This window comes from Ascaphus truei, chromosome 16 (assembly GCF_040206685.1).
Source record: "Ascaphus truei isolate aAscTru1 chromosome 16, aAscTru1.hap1, whole genome shotgun sequence".
Lineage (NCBI taxonomy): Eukaryota > Metazoa > Chordata > Amphibia > Anura > Ascaphidae > Ascaphus > Ascaphus truei.
Window position 1 is genome coordinate 32757448 of NC_134498.1, and position 21558 is coordinate 32779005.

Sequence of the window (21558 nt, forward strand, 5' to 3'; positions counted from 1 at the left end):
TCTCCCTCTTCTTCCTGCAGTCTCTGATCTTCGATGAGGTAGACCTGTCCGATGCCAGCATGGCCGAAACCAGCACCAAGAATATCAACAACAGTTTCACGGTGAGCGGTGACCTCTAGGGCCTGTGACTTTGGGGTGGGTGGCACTTTCATGAGCTTTGCATCTCTAGGACGATGTTGTCATTAGGCTATACGAGGAACAGGTCTCTCACTTCATAGATCAATGGCTATACCACTATGCTAGGTATAATTTGGAGATGGTCACACTAGAGCTGGTCAGACTGCGAGTCGTCAGAAAACCCTTCATGTCTCTCCTTGACCTACTCTCTCCTCTTTTATTCTCACTCTCCATTTCTCTCTCCCTCTCTCTAATTCTCTATCCCTCTTTCTCTCCCCTCTTCTTTCTGTCTGACCCTGTCTCTCTCTCTCTCTGTCTCTCTCTCTCTCTCTCTCTCTCTCTCTCTCTCTCTCTCTCTCTCTCTCTCTCTCTCTCTCTCTCTCTCTCTCTCTCTCTCTCCTAGTTCTGCATCTGATCAATATATTTTATAGATTGCTGATGAACTCATTCTGGGACAGTTACAGTAAATCCCATGTCTGAGAGAGAGAGAGTGAGAGTGAGAGAAGAGGGAAAGGTAGAGAGACAGCTGGAGCATTGAGAGGGAGACTGATACTTGGAGAAGACAGAGTGAGAATTTGGGGTGGGGGGGGGGGGTAGAGAAAGAAAGAGGGAGAGAGTAAGAGAGAGATAGGACATGAGAAAGGGGGAGAGAGAAAGAGAGAGAAAGGACACGAGAAAGAGGGAGAGCTGTAGAAAGGAAGAGATGGGAGAGGAAGAAGCATGAAGGAAGGACAGAGAGGACAGTGACAGACGGTGACACGCTGTGTCTCCTTCGCAGGTCATCACTCCGTTCCGCAAACTCATCCTGTGTGCAGAGAACAGGAAGGAGATGGAGGACTGGATCGGGGCCCTGAAATCCGTGCAGAAGTGGGAGCTCAACGAGGTACGACAGTCAAGTACCACTATATACATCATCAGACATTAGTGCAGCCACCCCTGGGGTGGATCCTGATATCAGTGCAGCCGCCTCTGGGGTGGGATCTTGACATTAGTGCAGCCGTCTCTGGGCTGGGATCCTGATTTTAACGCAGACGTCTCTGGGGTGGGAGCCTGACATTAGTGCAGCCACCTCTGGGGTGGGATCCTAACATTTATGCAGCCACCCCTGGGGTGGGAGCCTGACATTAGTGTAGCTGTCTCTGGGATGGGAGCCTGACATTAGTGCAGCCGCCTCTGGGGTGGGGATCCTGACATTAGTGCAGCGCCTCTGGGATGGGAGCCTGACATTAGTGCAGCCGCCTCTGGGGTGGGAGCCTGACATTAGTGCAGCCGCCTCTGGGATGGGGATCCTGACATTAGTGCAGCCGCCTCTGGGGTGGGAGCCTGATATTAGTGCAGACGTCTCTGGGGTGGGATCCTAACATTAGTGTAGCTGTCTCTGGGGTGGGATCCTGACATTAGTGCAGCCGCCTCTGGGGTGGGAGCCTGACATTAGTGCAGCCGCCTCTGGGGTGGGAGCCTGACATTAGTGCAGCCGCCTCTGGGATGGGGATCCTGACATTAGTGCAGCCGCCTCTGGGGTGGGAGCCTGACATTAGTGCAGCCGCCTCTGGGGTGGGAGCCTGACATTAGTACAGCCGCCTCTGGGGTGGGAGCCTGACATTAGTGCGGCCGCCTCTGGGGTGGGAGCCTGACATTAGTGCGGCCGCCTCTGGGGTGGGAGCCTGACATTAGTGCAGCCGCCTCTGGGGTGGGGGACCCTGACATTAGTGCAGCCGCCTCTGGGGTGGGAGCCTGACATTAGTGCGGCCGCCTCTGGGGTGGGAGCCTGACATTAGTGCAGCCGCCTCTGGGGTGGGAGCCTGACATTAGTGCGGCCGCCTCTGGGGTGGGAGCCTGACATTAGTGCAGCCGCCTCTGGGGTGGGGGACCCTGACATTAGCTCAGACGTCTCTGGAGAGCAATCCTGATATTACTGAAGCCGGCCTCTGGGTTGCGATCGAGTAATGGTTATCCTCTTGCTTCCAGACCACCCCAATTTAATATGGAGCACTTTTCAGGAATGCATAACTGGTACGCCTGCTCCCACGCCCGCCCCACCTTCTGTAACGTCTGCAAGGAGGCGCTATCTGGAGTCACCTCCCATGGACTGTCCTGTGAAGGTATCTGTGAAGCATCCCTGCAATTATATTAAGCAATAGGGGGAGTTATAGTGTTCGGTTATATGGGGCAATAGGAGGAGTTATAGGGAGATGTTATATGGGGCAATAGGAGTTATAGGAAACGGTTATATGGAGCAATAGGATTAGTTATAGGTAAGGGTTATATGGAGTATTATGAGGAGGTATAGGGAGCAATTATATGGAGCAATAGGAGGCGTTATAGGGACAGGTTATATGGAGTAATTGGAAGAGTTATATGGGGTAATAGGAGGAGATATAGGGAGAGGTTATATGGGGTAATAGCATGAGGTATAGAGAGCGGGTCTATATAGCAGTATAGTAATCCAGGATTATATACAGGTCCATAACAGCATAATGAGACATTAAACCCAGATCCAGTTTCTGATTTAATGACGATGAGTCTGTACATTTCCGGCTCCTTCTTTAGAAATCCTTGTCATTTGAATACCTTTAAATAGCTGCGCCTGTAAGCTGCACGCGCCAGCTCCCTCTTTGCATACGGAGGGCTGACGCAGGCAGGCTGGGAAGGCCATTAACCCCTGCAGTGCCACACCTCCCCAGGGGGAAAGGGGGAGGCAGTGGCACAGACGTTCTCTGCTGCTGAATGATTCACAGTAATTAGAGGCGCTCCTGCCAGCGAGGTCTGTGTGCTTCATACGAACATACAGACGTCTGAGCATCAATGCACAGAATAGGGCTCAGCGCACAGCAAACAGAAGCACAATGTAGACAGTCAACTGATGTCACTGTAATATGTCACCAGGTACCAGGTGCACTGCGGGAGGTCCATGCTCACTAAGCGAGAAATAGGGTTTTTTCCTTCGTAGCTCGTAAATGTGTTCATCTGAAACACTAAGGTTACTATAGAGTTTGAGTTCAAAGTGTCCTCCTTCTGCTGAAACGCCCGGAGACGAGAACGCCGCTATCTGATGACATCATCAATAAAGCGCGGCTCCCACACCTGAACGATACGTTAGTTTTTTTTTAACGAATGTTTATGGAATCCCAGCGACCGTCCTGTATCCGGAAACATTGGATGTGAGCGTTTTGGACCCCAATTCTTGCTCTCCGGTACTTTGTAACGCGCTTGTCTTCTTCGCTGAACACCGTTTTGTAATTATGCACTTGATGAGGTCATCGCGCCGTCACCAATGCCAAAGAATATTTATCATCAAATAATACTTCAAAAATAATAATAATAACATAATCTACTGCGACAGACCTATAATTTACATTAAATTTACAACATTTACAAATTTACATTAAAATGTAGTGATTTTTCTGGAAGATATAACGAAAAATAAAAGGGGTCCCGGTTTTTCTGAACACAGTGTAGATAGAGATATATAGATAGATACACAGATGATAGACAGACAGACAGATAGATAGACAGATAGACAGACAGAGAATATATATATCTACTATATATTTCTGAAAGCACTGTATGTCTGCGTCCCTAGCGGCAATCTCATTGGTCCCTTGGCCTGCCCGCCCCCGCACCTCTCATTGGCCTGAGGCAGAGTGACGGGCCAAAAAACACACACACACACACACACCCCCCCCCCCCTCACTCACTCTCCCCCGTCAGTTGGACCGCAGCTCACCTTCCACACACACCCCCCCCCCCTCCTCTCCCGGTGCCCCTCACTCTCTCCCCCCTCCCCACCTCACCCAAATCCCCACGCTCCGCAACATCCCCAGCCGCACCATCACCCTCACCGTGCGCCGCTCCCGGAGGAAGCGCGGCCCTCCTGCTCAGCAGCAAACTCCAGGCTCCTCTCCCCTCACGGCGCGGCCCGGGCCTCCTGCACTCCCCCTCACGTGCGCCGGCTCCCGGACGGAGGGGAAGCGCGGCGCGGGACTCCTCACGTGCACCGGCTCCCAGACGGAGGGGAAGCGCGGCGCGGGACTCCTCACGTGCACCGGCTCCCAGACGGAGGGGAAGCGCGGCGCGGGACTCCTCCTCACGTGCACCGGCTCCCAGACGGAGGGGAAGCGCGGCGCGGGACTCCTCCTCACGTGCACCTGCTCCCAGACGGAGGGGAAGCGCGGCGCGGGTCTCCTGCCACTCTTGCCCCCCCCCGCCAGCTTCCCGAACTCACCTCCTGCCCCAGCCAGATGCCACGGGGTCAAGGTAAGTCACCCACCGTCTCCCACCCACGCACTGTCACCCAGTCACCCACCCACACACCCACCCAGTCACCCACTTTCACCCAGTCAGTCTCCCACCCAGTCACCCACTTTCACCCAGTCAGTCTCCCACCCAGTCACCCACTTTCACCCAGTCAGTCTCCCACCCAGTCACCCACTTTCACCCAGTCAGTCTCCCACCCAGTCACCCACTTTCACCCAGTCAGTCTCCCACCCAGTCACCCACTTTCACCCAGTCACCCACTTTCACCCAGTCACCCACTTTCACCCAGTCACCCACTTTCACCCAGTCACCCACTTTCACCCAGTCACCCACTTTCACCCAGTCACCCACTTTCACCCAGTCAGTCAGTCTCCCACCCAGTCAGTCAGTCTCCCACCCAGTCAGTCAGTCTCCCACCCAGTCAGTCAGTCTCCCACCCAGTCAGTCAGTCTCCCAGTCAGTCTCCCACCCAGTCAGTCTCCCACCCAGTCAGTCTCCCACCCAGTCAGTCTCCCACTCAGTCAGTCTCCCACTCAGTTTCCCACTCACCCACCCATTCAGTCTCCCACTCACCCACCCATTCAGTCTCCCACTCACCCACCCATTCAGTCTCCCACTCACCCACCCATTCAGTCTCCCACTCACCCACCCATTCAGTCTCCCACTCACCCACCCAGTCTCACCCAAAACCACCCACCCACTCACTGACCCCACCCACCCACTCACCGACCCCACCTACCCACTCACTGACCCACCCAGTCACCGACCCCAGTCACTGACCCACCCAGTCACCGACCCTGAAAAAGTCACCCAGTCACCGACCCACCCACCGACCCAAAGTCACCCACCCACCAACCCAAAGTCACCCACCCACCGACCCAAAGTCATCCACCCCCCGACCCAAGTCACCCACCCACCGACCCAACTCACCCACCCAACCACCGACCCAAAGTCACCCACCGACCCAAAGTCACCCACCCACCGACACAAAGTCAAACCCACCGACCCAAAGTCACCCACCCACCCACCGACCCAAAGTCACCCACCAACCCAAAGTCACCCACCCACCGACCCAAAGTCACCCACCCACCCACCGACCCAAAGTCATCCACCCACCGACCCAAGTCAAACTCACCCACCCAACTAATGACCCAAAGTCACACACCGACCCAAAGTCACCCACCCACCGACCCAAAGTCAAACCGACCCAAAGTCACCCACCCACCGACCCAAAGTCACACACCCACCGACCCAAAGTCACACACCCACCGACCCAAAGTCACACACCCACCGACCCAAAGTCAAACGACCCAATGTCACCCACCCACCGACCCAAAGTCACCCACCCACCGACCCAAAGTCACCCACCCACCGACCCAAAGTCAAACCGACCCAAAGTCACCCACCCAGTCACTGACCCAAAGTCACCCACCCACACACTCAGTCAACTCAGTCACCCACCTAGCTGTCAAGGGGGGGGAAGCCTAACCCTGTCGTACGCCCCCCCAAAATTACATCCCGGGCAACGCCGGGTCTCTCAGCTAGTAGCAAATAAAAAGATCACTTGTGAGCACATTCACATGTCTTAGGCAGGTCTGCAACCTGCCTTTCACCATTATCCCCAGCATACAGTGCTTCCACAGCAGCAAGGGATTCTGGGAAATGACATGCAAATTTGCACACACTGTGTCACCTTTTGCCTGAAAAACCATTGTTACATGGAGCCCATATAAGCTAATGCTCGCTGTTAACACAGCTTTAAAGCACAGCATGGGAATCAGATGCAAAGCCAGAGAAACCACTCACAGACATGTTTCAGCCTTAATGGGTCTCATCAGTGTGAGGTTGGTTGTACTGCTGGCTTTGCATTTTCAAGACTGTAGCACATTCACATTCTATATATATATAGAACCACAGATAGATATAGATATATAGATAACTAAATAGATAGATCTATTCAGTTATAAATTTTCTAGTAATTAGGAGTCCTGTTAATATCACTCTCTGTGCAGTTTTGCGGGGGGTGGGAGTATAATTGGGGGTGGGAGTATATTTGGGGGTGGGAGTATAATTGGGATGGGAGTATAATTGGGGGTGGGAGTATAATTGGGGATGGGAGTATAATTGGGGGTGGGAGTATAATAGGGGGTGGGGATGTTGGGGGTTGGAGTATAATTGGGGGTGGGGATGTTGGGGGTGGGAGTATAATTGGGGATGGGAGTATAATTGGGGATGGGAGTATAATTGGGGGTGGGAGTATAATTGGGGGTGGGAGTATAATTGGGGGTGGGAGTATAATTGGGGTGGGGATGTTGGGGGTGGGAGTATAATTGGGGGTGGGGATGTTGGGGGTGGGAGTATAATTGGGAGTGGGAGTATAATTGGGGGTGGGAGTATAATTGGGGGTGGGAGTATTATTGGGGATGGGAGTATAATTGGAGGTGGGAGTATAATTGGGGGTGGGAGTATAATTGGGGGTGGGAGTATAATTGGGGGTGGGGATGTTGGGGCTGACAACTGATGTGTTTTCTCTGCTCTGCAGTGTGTAAATTCAAAGCTCACAAGCGCTGTGCGGTCAGAGCCACAAATAACTGCAAATGGACCACTCTGGCTTCGGTGGCAAATGACATCATAGAGGACGAGGACGGGGTGAGTGCAGCGGGCAGTCCCACGGAAGAGCAAAGTGACCTAATGACAGTGACAGTAATAATCTTATGGATAGTTGGTTCAGGGTTGGGTGCTGGCTGTGCATGGTGACACATTCAGGTTCTGGGGGCTGATTCCTCTGTGTCACTGTGTCCCTCTGTCCCCGAACAGGTGACAATGCCTCACCAATGGCTGGAGGGGAATCTGCCGGTCAGCGCTAAGTGTGCCGTGTGTGACAAGACGTGTGGAAGCGTGCGGAGGCTGCAGGACTGGAGGTGTCTGTGGTGCAAAGCTATAGTAAGACTGAGTATCTCTCTACTTTCATCTTATCACTGTCATGGGCCACAGATCCCTTCTCACTGTGTCACTGGGGGGTTATTAATTAAACTGCGATAGTGCCGATCAGGGATCTATCCCACGAAAACTCCCCAAAAAGTCACAAGGAGTTTCTGTGCGATAGTTCTTTGATCGGCACTATTGCAGTTTAATAAATAATGCACACTGCAGAGGAGGGACAGACTCCATGTCACATAGCTCCCCTCTGTCTGTGTCACTGTGTCACCCTGCGGGGGAGGGACAGACTCCATGTCACATAGCTCCCCTCTGTCTGCGTCACTGTGTCACCCTGTGGGGTGAGGGACAGACTCCTTGTCTCATAGCTCCCCTCTGTCTGTGTCACTGTGTCACCCTGTGGGGGAGGGACAGACTCCATGCCCCTTAGCTCCCTCTGTCTGTGTCACTGTGTCACCCTGCGGGGGAGGGACAGACTCCATGTCCCATAGCTCCCTCTGTCTGTGTCACTGTGTCACCCTGTGAGGTGAGGGACAGACTCCATGTCACATAGCTCCCTTCTGTCTGTGTCAATGTCACCCTGCGGGGGGAGGAACAGACTCCATGTCCCATAGCTCCCTCTGTCTGTGTCAATGTGTCACCCCGTGGGGTGAGGGACAGACTCCATGTCTCATAGCTCATTCTGTCTGTGTCACTGTGTCACCCTGTGGGGTGAGGGACAGACTCCATGTAATATAGCTCCCTTCTGTCTGTGTCAATGTCACCCTGCGGGTGGAGGAACAGACTCCATGTCACATAGCTCCCCTCTGTGTCACTGTGTCACCCTGCAGGGGGGAGGGACAGGCTCCATGTCCCACAGCTCCCTTCTGTCTGTGTCACTGTGTCACCCTGCGGGGGGAGGGACAGACTCCATGTCACATAGCTCCCCTCTGTCTCTGTCACTGTGTCACCCTGCGCGGGAGAGGGACCGACTCTACGTGACATAGTTCCTTCCCTTCTGTGTCATTATGTAACCCTGCATTTCAGGGGGACAGACTCTATGTCACATAGCTCTCCTCTGTCTGTGTCACTGTGTCACCCTGCGGGGGGAGGGACAGACTCCATGTCCCATAGCTCTCCTCTGTCTGTGTCACTGTGTCACCCTGCGGGGGGAGGGACAGACTCCATGTCACATTGCTCCCCTCTGTGTCACTGTGTCACCCTGCGGGGGGAGGGACAGACTCCATGTCACATAGCTCCCCTCTGTCTCTGTCACTGTGTCACCCTGCGGGGGGAGGGACAGACTCCATGTCACATAGCTCCCCTCTGTCTCTGTCACTGTGTCACCCTGCGGGGGGAGGGACAGACTCCATATCACTTAGCTCCCCTCTGTGTCACTGTGTCACCCTGCGGGGGGGAGGGACAGACTCCATATCACATAGCTCCCCTCTGTGTCACTGTGTCACCCTGCGGGGGGAGGGACAGACTCCATGTCCCATAGCTCCCCTCTGTCTCTGTCACTGTGTCACCCTGCGGGGGGAGGGGCAGACTCCATGTCACATAGCTCCCCTCTGTGTCACTGTGTCACCCTGCAGGGGGAGGGACAGGCTCCGTGTCCCATAGCTCCCTTCTGTCTCTGTCACTGTGTCACCCTGCGGGGGGAGGGACAGGCTCCATGTCCCATAGCTCCCCTCTGTCTGTGTCACTGTGTCACCCTGCGGGGGGGAGGGACAGACTCCATATCACATAGCTCCCTTCTGTCTCTGTCACTGTGTCACCCTGCGGGGGGAGGGACAGACTCCATGTCCCCCTCACTCCCCTGTCTGTGTCACTGTGTCACCCTGCAGGGGAGGGACAGACTCCATGTCCCCCTCACTCCCCTGTCTGTGTCACTGTGTCACCCTACGGGGGAGGGACAGACTCCATGTCCCCCTCACTCCCCTGTCTGTGTCACTGTGTCACCCTGCGGGGGAGGGACAGACTCCATGTCCCCCTCACTCCCCTGTCTGTGTCACTGTGTCACCCTGCGGGGGAGGGACAGACTCCATGTCCCCCTCACTCCCCTGTCTGTGTCACTGTGTCACCCTGCGGGGGAGGGACAGACTCCATGTCCCCCTCACTCCCCTGTCTGTGTCACTGTGTCACCCTGCGGGGGGAGGGACAGACTCCATGTCACATAGCTCCCCTCTGTCTCTGTCACTGTGTCACCCTGCGGGGGGAGGGACAGACTCCATATCACTTAGCTCCCCTCTGTCTCTGTCACTGTGTCACCCTGCGGGGGGAGGGGCTGCCTCTCACCCACCTCTCTTCCCAGGTTCACAGTTCATGTAAGGAGCAGTTGGGGAAGGTTTGCCCACTTGGAGCCTGCAGAGTCTCCATTATCCCGCCCACCGCGCTGAACAGCATCGACTCAGACGGTAAGTGCGCAGGGAGAACTGCTGGGGGTGTAAACTCAGTATTAAAGTATACTGCGGCATGCGCATCTGACTTGTGGAAACCGTCTGTATATTAAATGTCAATTTGTTACCAGGATAGGAACTGTCACTCCCTCTGCAGGGAGTGCGTGGGACAGAGGACGGGCCAGGACACCCCCTCTCTATTACACTGTGCAGGGAGTGCGTGGGGCAGAGGACGGGCCAGGACACCCCCTCTGTATTACACTGTGCAGGGAGCGGGAGGGACAGCGATAGGGCCAGGACACCCCCTCTGTATTACACTGTGCAGGGAGCGGGAAGGACAGCGATAGGGCCAGGACACCCCCTCTGTATTACACTGTGCAGGGAGCGGGAGGGACAGCGATAGGGCCAGGACACCCCATCTGTATTACACTGTGCAGGGAGCGGGAGGGACAGCGATAGGGCCAGGACACCCCCTCTGTATTACACTGTGCAGGGAGCGGGAGGGACAGCGATAGGGCCAGGACACCCCCTCTGTATTAAACTGTGCAGGGAGCGGGAGGGACAGCGATAGGGCCAGGACACCCCCTCTGTATTACACTATGCAGGGAGCGGGAGGGACAGCGATAGGGCCAGGACACCCCCTCTGTATTACACTGTGCAGGGAGCGGGAGGGACAGCGATAGGGCCAGGACACCCCCTCTGTATTACACTATGCAGGGAGCGGGAGGGACAGCGATAGGGCCAGGACACCCCCTCTGTATTACACTGTGCAGGGAGCGGGAGGGACAGCGATAGGGCCAGGACACCCCCTCTCTATTACACTATGCAGGGAGCGGGAGGGACAGCGATATGGCCAGGACACCCCCTCTCTATTACACTGTGCAGGGAGCGGGAGGGACAGGACACCCCCTCTGTATTACAGTTGGCAGGGAGTGGGAGGCTGTAATAGGAATCCCAGGTGTTTTTCATATTAGGATCCCAATATTCCCCCCCCCCACTCCCACTGCAGGATTTTGGAAGGCCACGTCCCCCGCCTCCTGTTCCAGTCCCCTACTCGTCTTCGTCAACTCTAAGAGCGGAGACAACCAGGGCGTGAAATTCCTGCGCAAGTTCAAGCAGTTCCTGAATCCGGCGCAGGTCTTCGATCTGATGAACGGGGGGCCGCAGCTGGGGTGAGTGTGAGTGGGACGTGCCCCCGCAGCCCTTACACAGGGGAATGAGGGGGACATGGAGTCTGTCCCTCCCCCGCAGGGTGACACAGTGACACAGACAGGGGAGTGAGGGGGACATGGAGTCTGTCCCTCCCCCCGCAGGGTGACACAGTGACACGGAGTCTGTCCCTCCCCCGCAGGGTGACACAGTGACACGGAGTCTGTCCCTCCCCCGCAGGGTGACACAGTGACACAGACAGGGGAGTGAGGGGGACATGGAGTCTGTCCCTCCCCCCGCAGGGTGACACAGTGACACGGAGTCTGTCCCTCCCCCGCAGGGTGACACAGTGACACGGAGTCTGTCCCTCCCCCGCAGGGTGACACAGTGACACAGACAGGGGAGTGAGGGGGACATGGAGTCTGTTCCTCTCACAGTATTATAATAGTTACTGCAATTGCTTATATCCTCATATATTATCAGTCAGTTTTGGTAAAACATAGATAAGACGCCCCCTCTGGTGGTCATATTTGGAATTACACACGATGTACATTACAATAAACAATATAACTATTCAATACACAGTCAAATAATTTTAATTCATGTTTTTTCCCTAGTACAATCAATCATAATTTATAGAATGTATCACTGGTTATGTTAACCCCTTTGATGTAAGAGGAGCCTGCAATGCATTGCAGAGCTAAATAATAACATGCAGAGCGATATGAGGTAAAGCAAATTAATAGCACACAGAGATATAATAACACACAGACAAATTTAATAACATACAGATATATAATTACATGCAAATGGATATAACACGCAGGGATTTATACCAACACACAGAGAAATATAATTACACAGAGATTTCATAACACGCAGAGAGATAAACACACACACACACATTTAATAACATGGAGAGATATAATAACACGCATAGAGGTATAACAACATAAAGAGAGGTATAATTTAATGCAGAGATATAATAACACGCAGAGAGATATAATAACACGCAGACATATAATAACATGCAGAGAGATAATATCATACAGAGAGATAAAATAACAGGCAGAGATATAATAACATGCAGAATGATATAATAACATGCAGAGATATAATAACATGCAGAGAGATATAATAACAGGCAGGGAGATATAATAACATGCAGAGAGATATAATAACACGCAGAGATATAATAACATGCAGAGAGATAAAATAACACGCAGAGATATATAATAACACGCAGAGAGATATAATAACACGCAGAGAGATATAATAACACACAGAGATATAATAACACGAAGAGAGATATAATAACACGCAGAGATATAATAACTTGCAGAGATATATAATAACACGCAGAGAGATAAAATAACACGCAGAGAGATATAATAACACGCAGAGATATAATAACGCGCAGAGATATAATAACGCGCAGAGATATAATAACAGGCAGAGAGATATAATAACATGCAGAGAGATATAATAACACGCAGAAATATATAATAACACGCAGAGATATAATAACATTCAGAGATATATAATAACAGGCAGAGAGATATAATAACAGGCAGAGATATAATATCATGCAGAAAGTTATAATAACACACAGAGAGATATAATAACACGCAGAGATATAATAACACGCAGAGACATATAATAACATGCAGAGATATAATAACACGCAGAGAGATATAATAACATGCAGAGATATAATAACATGCAGAGATATAATAACATGCAGAGATATAATAACACGCAGAGAGATATAATAACATGCAGAGATATAATAACATGCAGAGATATAATAACATGCAGAGATATAATAACACGCAGAGAGATATAATAGCACGCAGAGATATAATAACATGCAGAGATATAATAACATGCAGAGAGATATAATAACACGCAGAGATATAATAACACGCAGAGATATAATAACACGCAGAGATATAATAACATGCAGAGATATAATAACACGCAGAGAGATATAATAACATGCAGAGATATAATAACACGCAGAGATATAATAACACGCAGAGATATAATAACATGCAGAGATATAATAACATGCAGAGATATAATAACATGCAGAGATATAATAACACGCAGAGAGATATAATAACATGCAGAGATATAATAACACGCAGAGATATAATAACATGCAGAGATATAATAACATGCAGAGATATAATAACATGCAGAGAGATATAATAACATGCAGAGATATAATAACACGCAGAGATATAATAACACGCAGAGATATAATAACACGCAGAGATATAATAACATGCAGAGATATAATAACACGCAGAGATATTTATAATAACATGCAGAGATATAATAACACGCAGAGAGATATAATAACATGCAGAGATATAATAACACGCAGAGATATAATAACACGCAGAGATATAATAACACGCAGAGATATAATAACATGCAGAGATATAATAACATGCAGAGATATAATAACATGCAGAGATATAATAACATGCAGAGAAATATAATAACATGCAGAGATATAATAACACGCAGAGAGATATAATAGCACGCAGAGATATAATAACACGCAGAGAGATATAATAACATGCAGAGAGATATAATAACATACAGAGATATAATAACATGCAGAGATATAATAACATGCAGAGATATAATAACACGCAGAGATATAATAACATGCCGAGAGATATAATAACATGCAGAGATATAATAACACGCAGAGAAATATAATAACATACAGAGATATAATAACATGCAGAGATATAATAACACGCAGAGATATAATAACACGCAGAGAGATATAATAACATGCAGAGATATAATAACATGCAGAGATATAATAACACGCAGAGAGATATAATAACACGCAGAGAGATATAATAACACGCAGAGAGATAATAACATGCAGAGATATAATAACACGTAGAGATATAATAACATGCCGAGAGATATAATAACATGCAGTGATATAATAACACGCAGAGAAATATAACATGCAGAGATATAATAACACGCAGAGAGATATAATAACATGCAGAGATATAATAACACGCAGAGAGATATAATAACACGCAGAGGGATATAATAACATGCAGAGAGATATAATAACAGGCAGAGAGATATAATAACACGCAGAGGGATATAATAACATGCAGAGATATATAATAACAGGCAGAGAGATATAATAACACGCAGAGGGATATAATAACATGCAGAGAGATATAATAACAGGCAGAGAGATATAATAACAGGCAGAGAGATATAATAACAGGCAGAGAGATATAATAACACGCAGAGAGATATAATAACACGCAGAGCGATATAATAACAGGCAGAGAGATATAATAACAGGCAGAGAGATATAATAACACGCAGAGCGATATAATAACACACAGAGAGATATAATAACAGGCAGAGAGATATAATAACACGCAGAGAAATATAATAACATGCAGAGATATAATAACACGCAGAGAGATATAATAACATGCAGAGATATAATAACACGCAGAGAGATATAATAACACACATAGAGATATAATAACGCGCAGAGAGATATAATAACAGGCAGAGAGATATAATAACACGCAGAGAGATATAATAACATGCAGAGAGATATAATAACACGCAGAGTGATATAATAACAGGCAGAGAGATATAATAACAGGCAGACTCCTCTAACGCCTGACCCTTTGTCCCACTCCACAGGCTGCGCCTGTTCCAGAAATTCTCCACCTTCCGTATTCTGGTGTGCGGTGGGGACGGCAGTGTGGGATGGGTGCTGTCTGAGATCGACAAGTTGGGACTCCACAAGCAGGTAGGAGAGAAAAGTCGGGTCATGTTTAACATCTGTCCCTAACGCCCCATATAACCGCTCCTTATAACTCCTCCTATCGCCCCATATAACCCTCCCTATATCTCCTCCTATCGCCCCATATAACCCTCCCTATATCTCCTCCTATTGCCCCATATAACTGCTCCCTATAATTTCTCTTATTACTCCATATAACGCCTGCCTATAACTCCCCTTATTGCCCCATAAAACCGCTCCCTACATCTCCTCCTCTGCAGTGCCAGCTAGGGGTGCTGCCGCTGGGCACAGGGAATGACCTTGCCCGGGTCCTGGGTTGGGGCAGCCTGTGTGACGATGACGCTCAACTGCTCCAAGTCCTGGAGAAGTTGGAACGTGCCACCACCAAGATGCTGGACAGGTAGAGAGAGCTAGACCCGGGCCGGGCCGGGCCGGGCCCTGCTCTTGCATGACACGGGGATGGGCAAACTGGGGCAAATTGAATGCACTTACCTTTCCTGCCTGTCCATCCCATGCTTAGATATGGGAAGGTGCCCTATAAATACAAAATTGCATTCATTACTCCACCCCAGAGGTGGTTGCACTAATGTCTAGATCCCCCCCATAGGCGGCTGCTCTACTGTCAGGATCACCCCCCCAGAGGTGGTTGCACTAATGTCTAGATCCCCCCCATAGGCGGCTGCTCTACTGTCAGGATCCCCCCCCAGATGTGGCTGCACTACTGTCAGGATTTCCCCAGAGGTGGCTGCACTACTGTCAGGATTTCCCCAGAGGCGGCTGCACTAATATCAAGATTTCCCCCCCCCCCCCCAGTGGTTGGCTGCAAACAATATACAGTAAATGTATATAATTACTACAGTAATTTCCTGTAACCCTCAGGTGGAGCATTTTAACTTATGAGTCTCCCAAACACTCCCCCCCGTCTATCAGAGAGGAGGAGAACAGCGATTCTCGACTTCAGGTGAGTGGAATCTGCGTATTATGTTTTCGTATTCATTTAATCTTGATATCTCAAAACAGGATGTCATTTTATGAGAGGGAGAGAGAGGAAAGAGAGGAGAGGAGAGAGGAGGAGAGAGAGGGAAAGAGGAGGAGAGGGGGTCAAGATACAGAGGAAATATGCCTCTTACTTTATATACCTCCAAAATACTTCACTAATTCAACTCGGAGTGAGATGTGTTCAAGGAATAATTTATAATATATATATATATATATATATATATATATATATATATATATATATATATATATATATATATATATATATATAAAAAACAAAACAGTGTGGCGCCAAAAAATAATATTACTGTGATAAAATGAATAAATGAAACTATAATTATTAAATAAAGAATTGTGTAAAGTGACAAATATATTGTAATTGTGTATATCTCTTAAACTAGTGTGACCTTTATAAATTCTATTATAACACAACCAATAAAAATTATCATAACAGTGCATAAACGTGCTAAAAAAAAAAAAGGAACTGAAAAATCAATAAAAATCCAACCAGTCCTTCAATAATTAGTCCATAATGATGAGGTTTCCGATAATGATGAAAAGGGGTCTTTGGGCTGCTCTCACACGGGGTAAACCAACTCCACAGATATCTATAGACAGAAAAAGAGAGAGAGCGCACGCCCCATAGCATAATACTGCATAAAATTTATTAAAACAGGGGAAGGGGGTAGGGGGTGGGGGGGTAGGAGTCGCACTCACAAGATGCAAATAGTTAAAAGGCAGTTTGTGAATATATCACCACCATCCGGTTCTGGATACTGGAACACGTCTCCGTGGACTCCTTCAGGGCTGCCAGACACGATCACCAGGAACCAGTCTGTGTGTAGTCCAAAATCCAGCTCTCACTTCCAATGGCCGCCGATTGTATTCCCGCGCTTGGTGTAGGCTTCTGCGCGTGCGCGGCGTCGTCGTGATGACGTAATCGCGCTCTCAGTACCCTGACGCGTTTCGTCACCTGACCGGTAACTTTCTCAAAGCCCTTTGAGAAAGTTACCGGTCAGGTGACGAAACGCGTCAGGGTACTGAGAGCGCGATTACGTCATCACGACGACGCCGCGCACGCGCAGAAGCCTACACCAAGCGCGGGAATACAATCGGCGGCCATTGGAAGTGAGAGCTGGATTTTGGACTACACACAGACAGCGAACGGAGCCTTGTACATCTGGTTCCTGGTGATCGTGTCTGGCAGCCCTGAAGGAGTCCACGGAGACGTGTTCCAGTATCCAGAACCGGATGGTGATGATATATTCACAAACTGCCTTTTAACTATTTGCATCTTGTGAGTGCGATTCCTACCCCCCCACCCCGCACCCCCTTCCCCTGTTTTAATAAATTTTATGCAGTATTATGCTATGGGGCGTGCGCTCTCTCTCTTTTTCTGTCTATATATATATATATTCAGTGGTTGACAAATCAACAAAAAATCTACTCGCCACCTAGTACCAAACGTGTGCTGCTTGGGCCAATATTTACTCGCCCGGGGGTTAAATCCACTCGCCCGGGGCGAGCAAATGTATAGGTTTGTCGAACACTGTATATATATATATATATAAATATAAAACACACAGAATGCCGCATGCACGCCAAGAATAGCTGGAACGCAGAAGCTAGCGTATGTACTATAATATCATTATCGCTAGTGGTGCTCCAGGAATGTGGATAATGTGACAACAAAAAAAGATTCCCTTGGGGACCACACGGGAATACCATAAAATATTACAATTTTATTACGTATAACGCTTAACAACAAGTGAGAAAGAAATAAATGGAGGGGGGGTCCAAACGGACTGCTCAAGGGACAACAACCCTGCTGTAAACATGGGAAAATAGCACAAAGTTAAAGTGCTCCGCTGATAATAGTGCAGGGGAGACGGGTATCGGTGAATCACTCCGACTGGCAATACACATAAGGACTCAGAGGATGGAACTCCGTGAGGCGCAGCCTTCTGAAGAACGCTTCCAGGTCACTGCACAGCCCCATCTTGTCCGTGGGCTTGGTAGTGCAGCATGTGAGTCCCTTTGATAATACCGAGGACTCTGCTTGATTTGGTGTGCAGTCTGAGATGTTATCAGTGCAGTGCTGCTGTTGGTGATTGTCCCTGTTTGTATTGTTTGTGGTTGTGCTGACTGCTGCAGAGTATCTCATTCTCAGCCTCAGTCTCAACTCAGAAGCGTCCGTCTGCGGCACTTCTGCTCCAGCAATGAAATCCCGCGATACAATGTCCAAATCCCGTTGTCGTGACGTCGGGCAACGGTGTGGGAATCAGTCACGGAGACTGTTAGTAATACTCCACTGTTATAGATAAGGACACTACGGGCAATATGCTAAGAGCAGTACTATCAGAATAAGTGCATAGACAAGCAAATGCACAATGCTTTTAACCCTACGCGTTTCGTTCCTGGCGTGGGAATTTCATCAGGGGAAATGCCCCTGATGAAGTTCCCACACCGTTGCCTAAAGTCACGATCACGGGATTTGGACATTCTATTGAGGGATTTAATTGCGGGAGTGGTAGTGCCGCAGACGGATTAGACGGACGCTTCTCAGTTGAGAGGGAGACGCCGATTTGCGGTTGTTTGCTTGTGCGGTGGCATACATCCACACTGCTCATTTTTGTCAGCTACATTGTAAGTAACCCTGTGTCCACCTGCGCATAAATTGCCTTTTAGTACTTCACTATTGTGGCCTCTTTCATTTTCCACGGGATCGAAAGAAGTTGGGACTTTGTTACCATCTGGGATACCTTCCGTTGATGCACTGTTGTTATACATTGATTTTGTTCCTATTTGCGCCCTTTATTCATTTTGATTGGTTATATATATTTTTGTCTTGGTGTGAGACTAGGAGGGAACATTTATAAGAGACAAAGCAGAAATGTTGCAGTCTCCACAATAAGATGTTATTTTAGATGACTTTTTGTAAGCCGCAGTTATCCAAAATTCTCCAGTTTTGCAATTATTCAAACTACTGGAATTCAAATATATTTGGGATAGCTACAAGGGGGATCCCAAATATGGGAAACCACATGAATCAAATGGAGTTTGAGGCTTGCAATCTCATTTTTGGTGTCTCATTTGACCTAGAACAACCTTCCCTAGGTCACCAGGAGTTAAGAAAGGGTCATCCTACTTCAGGGACTCGCACTCTTACCGCTCCGTCTCTGGTGTAAGTTGCCCACTTCCTTTTCTGGCAGGTGCAGATTTCGCAGTATGCTGATTCAGTGGCCTTCCACCTGGCCAAGATCCTGGACTCCGACAAGCACTGTGATGTCATTTCCTCCGCCAAGTAAACTCTGCTAACAACTTCCTGCTTGCCTGACCTAGTCCCTGATTTGTTGTCTCTAGCATTTTAATGAGGGGGGGTGGGATGCGGGGTGATGTTTATGAAGCGGATGAGGGGGAATGGAACAGAACTTGAGCTGGTTCAGGCCCATACTGTGTGTGGGGAGTGTGGGAGGGTGAGCCCGTGCCCGCTAGGCCCTGGACAACTGCCCATCTTATCCCCCAGTTGGCGGTCCTCCTTTTGTTCTGTTGGTCATTTCTCTTGCCCACCATTGTATATATATTGCCCAAAATAGGGAGAGCAGTGTGCCATAGGAGGGGAATAAGTGGTTGGTTGATTTTAAAATCAGCTAGTACACAGGCTAAAAAAATCACCTGGTATTTAAAAGCCAGGGGTCTAGCGGCAAGTGATTGGAGTGCCTGGAATTCAATCGTTACTTCCCCCACATAATATATACAGGACTTATCCCTCTGCGGAGCGTGTTCCACAAAGCTTGCAATCTAATTTTGGGGAATGAGGTTTGGGGGGTATGGTTGACTTACTCAAAGTTCACCCACTTCAGAGGCAGTTGCGGAGTTGACACTGTGGCCTCCATTTTTATTCCCCCCCAGGTTCCTGTGCCTTTCTGTGAATGATTTCATCACAGAGGTGGGGAAAGCGTACGAGAGAGCAGCGGAAAACCGCGAAGAGGCAGATACCATGGCGAGAAAGGTAAGGAAGAGCCCTAGGCTCTGCACCTCCAGGGGTAATTATATTACCCTAGGGTTACAGAACCATGTTGCAACGTATCTTTGTGCACTGCAACCTCGTGGTGTCTTAGTTGACATCAGAGACTCTGGATGGGGGCAGACGGGTGTTGGGGTTTATATTGGGAGGTCACAACTCTTGTGTTCAGTTCCAGAGGTTGTATCTCCTGTATCCACTCTTAGTGGTCCAATCTCATGTATCCTCTCCTTGAGGTAACATCTTCAGTATCCAGACCTAAAGGTCACATCTCCTGTATTTAGCACTCGAGGTCACATCTCCATGGAGTTGGTGATGCCACTGGATGTTCCCCTATCCCACCCTTGGATTTCTTTTTACCAGTGCTCCATGCTTAATGAGAAGTTGGATTCACTGGTCCGGGCTCTAAACGAGGAATCTCAGGCGATACTAACCCCTCCCCCGCGGACCCTTCACCCAGACTCCGCCCTGAAGGAGAACAGCAAGGAGGTGAACGAGAAGGGTGGCCACGGTGAGGACATGGCCAAGATCTTCAAATCCAAGGAGCAGCTCATGCTGAGGGCCAACAGCCTGAAGAAGGCACTGAAGCAGATCATAGAGCAAGCAGAGAAGGGTGAGAGGCACCTCTCCGATGGAAAATGTGGGGGGGCAATGCTAAAAACCGCCATCTTCCATAAATAATTCCATTATAACAGTGCCGTCTTCCATGAATCATACCATAATTACAAATCTCATAACAAGTCTATAATAATGATGCCACCTTCCATTAATTATCTCATAGTAATGATGCCACCTTCCATTAATTATCTCATAGTAATGATGCCACCTTCCATTAATTATCTCATAGTAATGATGCCACCTTCCATTAATTATCTCATAGTAATGATGCCCCCTTCCATTAATTATCTCATAGTAATGATGCCACCTTCAATTTATTATCTCATAATAATGATGCCACCTTCCATTAATTATCTCATAGTAATGATGCCACCTTCCATTAATTATCTCATAATAATGATGCCACCTTCAATTTATTATCTCATAATAATGATGCCACCTTCCATTAATTATCTCATAGTAATGATGCCACCTTCCATTAATTATCTCATAATAATGATGCCACCTTCCATTAATTATCTCATAGTAATGATGCCACCCAACAGTAATCCTCCTGTTCGTGCTGCGACTCTTTACAGAGCTGGCTGATGCCTGAGGAATGCAGTGTTGTGTGACTGTAACATTGTCCCCTCTCTCGCTCTAGCTGTGGACGAGCAGAATAAACACACTCAGGGCTTCAGTAACCCTGCGACGTCCCCGCTCCAGAAGGAAAGCTCCGAGGATTTTAACAAGGAGGCTGAGAGGCTGGGTAAGACGATGAGGCACTTAGTCCTGCGTTCATTTCAAGTGTATACACTCGGCAGCAGGGAGGGGACATTTTCATTGCCCATGCAGTGAGACAGTTAAACACATCACTAAGTGGTACTGACCCCTTAAACCTAATAACACTCTCATGGTCTTCAATAAGTGAGGTGTTTATTTTTAAATGATCTATGGTACATTTTGATCCTAAAATGTGGACATCTCTCGTCTTGAGAAAGGTCCACATTTTAGGACCGAAACGTTGATTATGAGGGGGCTGGTTCTGTAACACGTTCCAGACTTACCTGAGATTCTTCATCTCTAGCGCAGAACCACGGCAGTATTCCCGCTTCAGCATGCAGGCTCCTTTTTTCTTTTTACCCTTAAATCTATTAAACACGTCACTGTCATTAGGTCCTGCATGAGACTGACCCTTTAACCCATTAAACGTGTCACTATCATTAGGTCACTTTGTTCCTACATTGGACCGACCCTTTATCCCATTAAACATGTAATTTTGG

At 48.7% G+C, this 21558-nt stretch overlaps 1 protein-coding gene across 3 annotated transcripts in view; it reads left to right on the forward strand.

Moving 5' to 3' along the window:
* LOC142467393 (diacylglycerol kinase delta-like) overlaps nucleotides 1-21558 on the forward strand; it is a 105506-nt gene that overhangs the window by 60877 nt on the left and 23071 nt on the right. The window contains exons 4-17 of one of the 3 annotated variants that reach the window (XM_075573025.1): nucleotides 21-101; nucleotides 896-1008; nucleotides 2086-2219; nucleotides 6917-7023; nucleotides 7192-7317; nucleotides 9605-9707; nucleotides 10699-10861; nucleotides 14553-14661; nucleotides 14916-15055; nucleotides 15535-15616; nucleotides 18867-18958; nucleotides 19567-19666; nucleotides 20042-20291; nucleotides 20940-21044. In XM_075573025.1, the coding sequence (XP_075429140.1) occupies nucleotides 21-101; nucleotides 896-1008; nucleotides 2086-2219; nucleotides 6917-7023; nucleotides 7192-7317; nucleotides 9605-9707; nucleotides 10699-10861; nucleotides 14553-14661; nucleotides 14916-15055; nucleotides 15535-15616; nucleotides 18867-18958; nucleotides 19567-19666; nucleotides 20042-20291; nucleotides 20940-21044 (1705 nt within the window). Of the gene's footprint in view, nucleotides 1-20; nucleotides 102-895; nucleotides 1009-2085; nucleotides 2220-6916; nucleotides 7024-7191; nucleotides 7318-9604; nucleotides 9708-10698; nucleotides 10862-14552; nucleotides 14662-14915; nucleotides 15056-15534; nucleotides 15617-18866; nucleotides 18959-19566; nucleotides 19667-20041; nucleotides 20292-20939; nucleotides 21045-21558 lie in introns of those variants that run through there. The other 2 variants (XM_075573024.1, XM_075573023.1) reach the window with 2 other exon arrangements.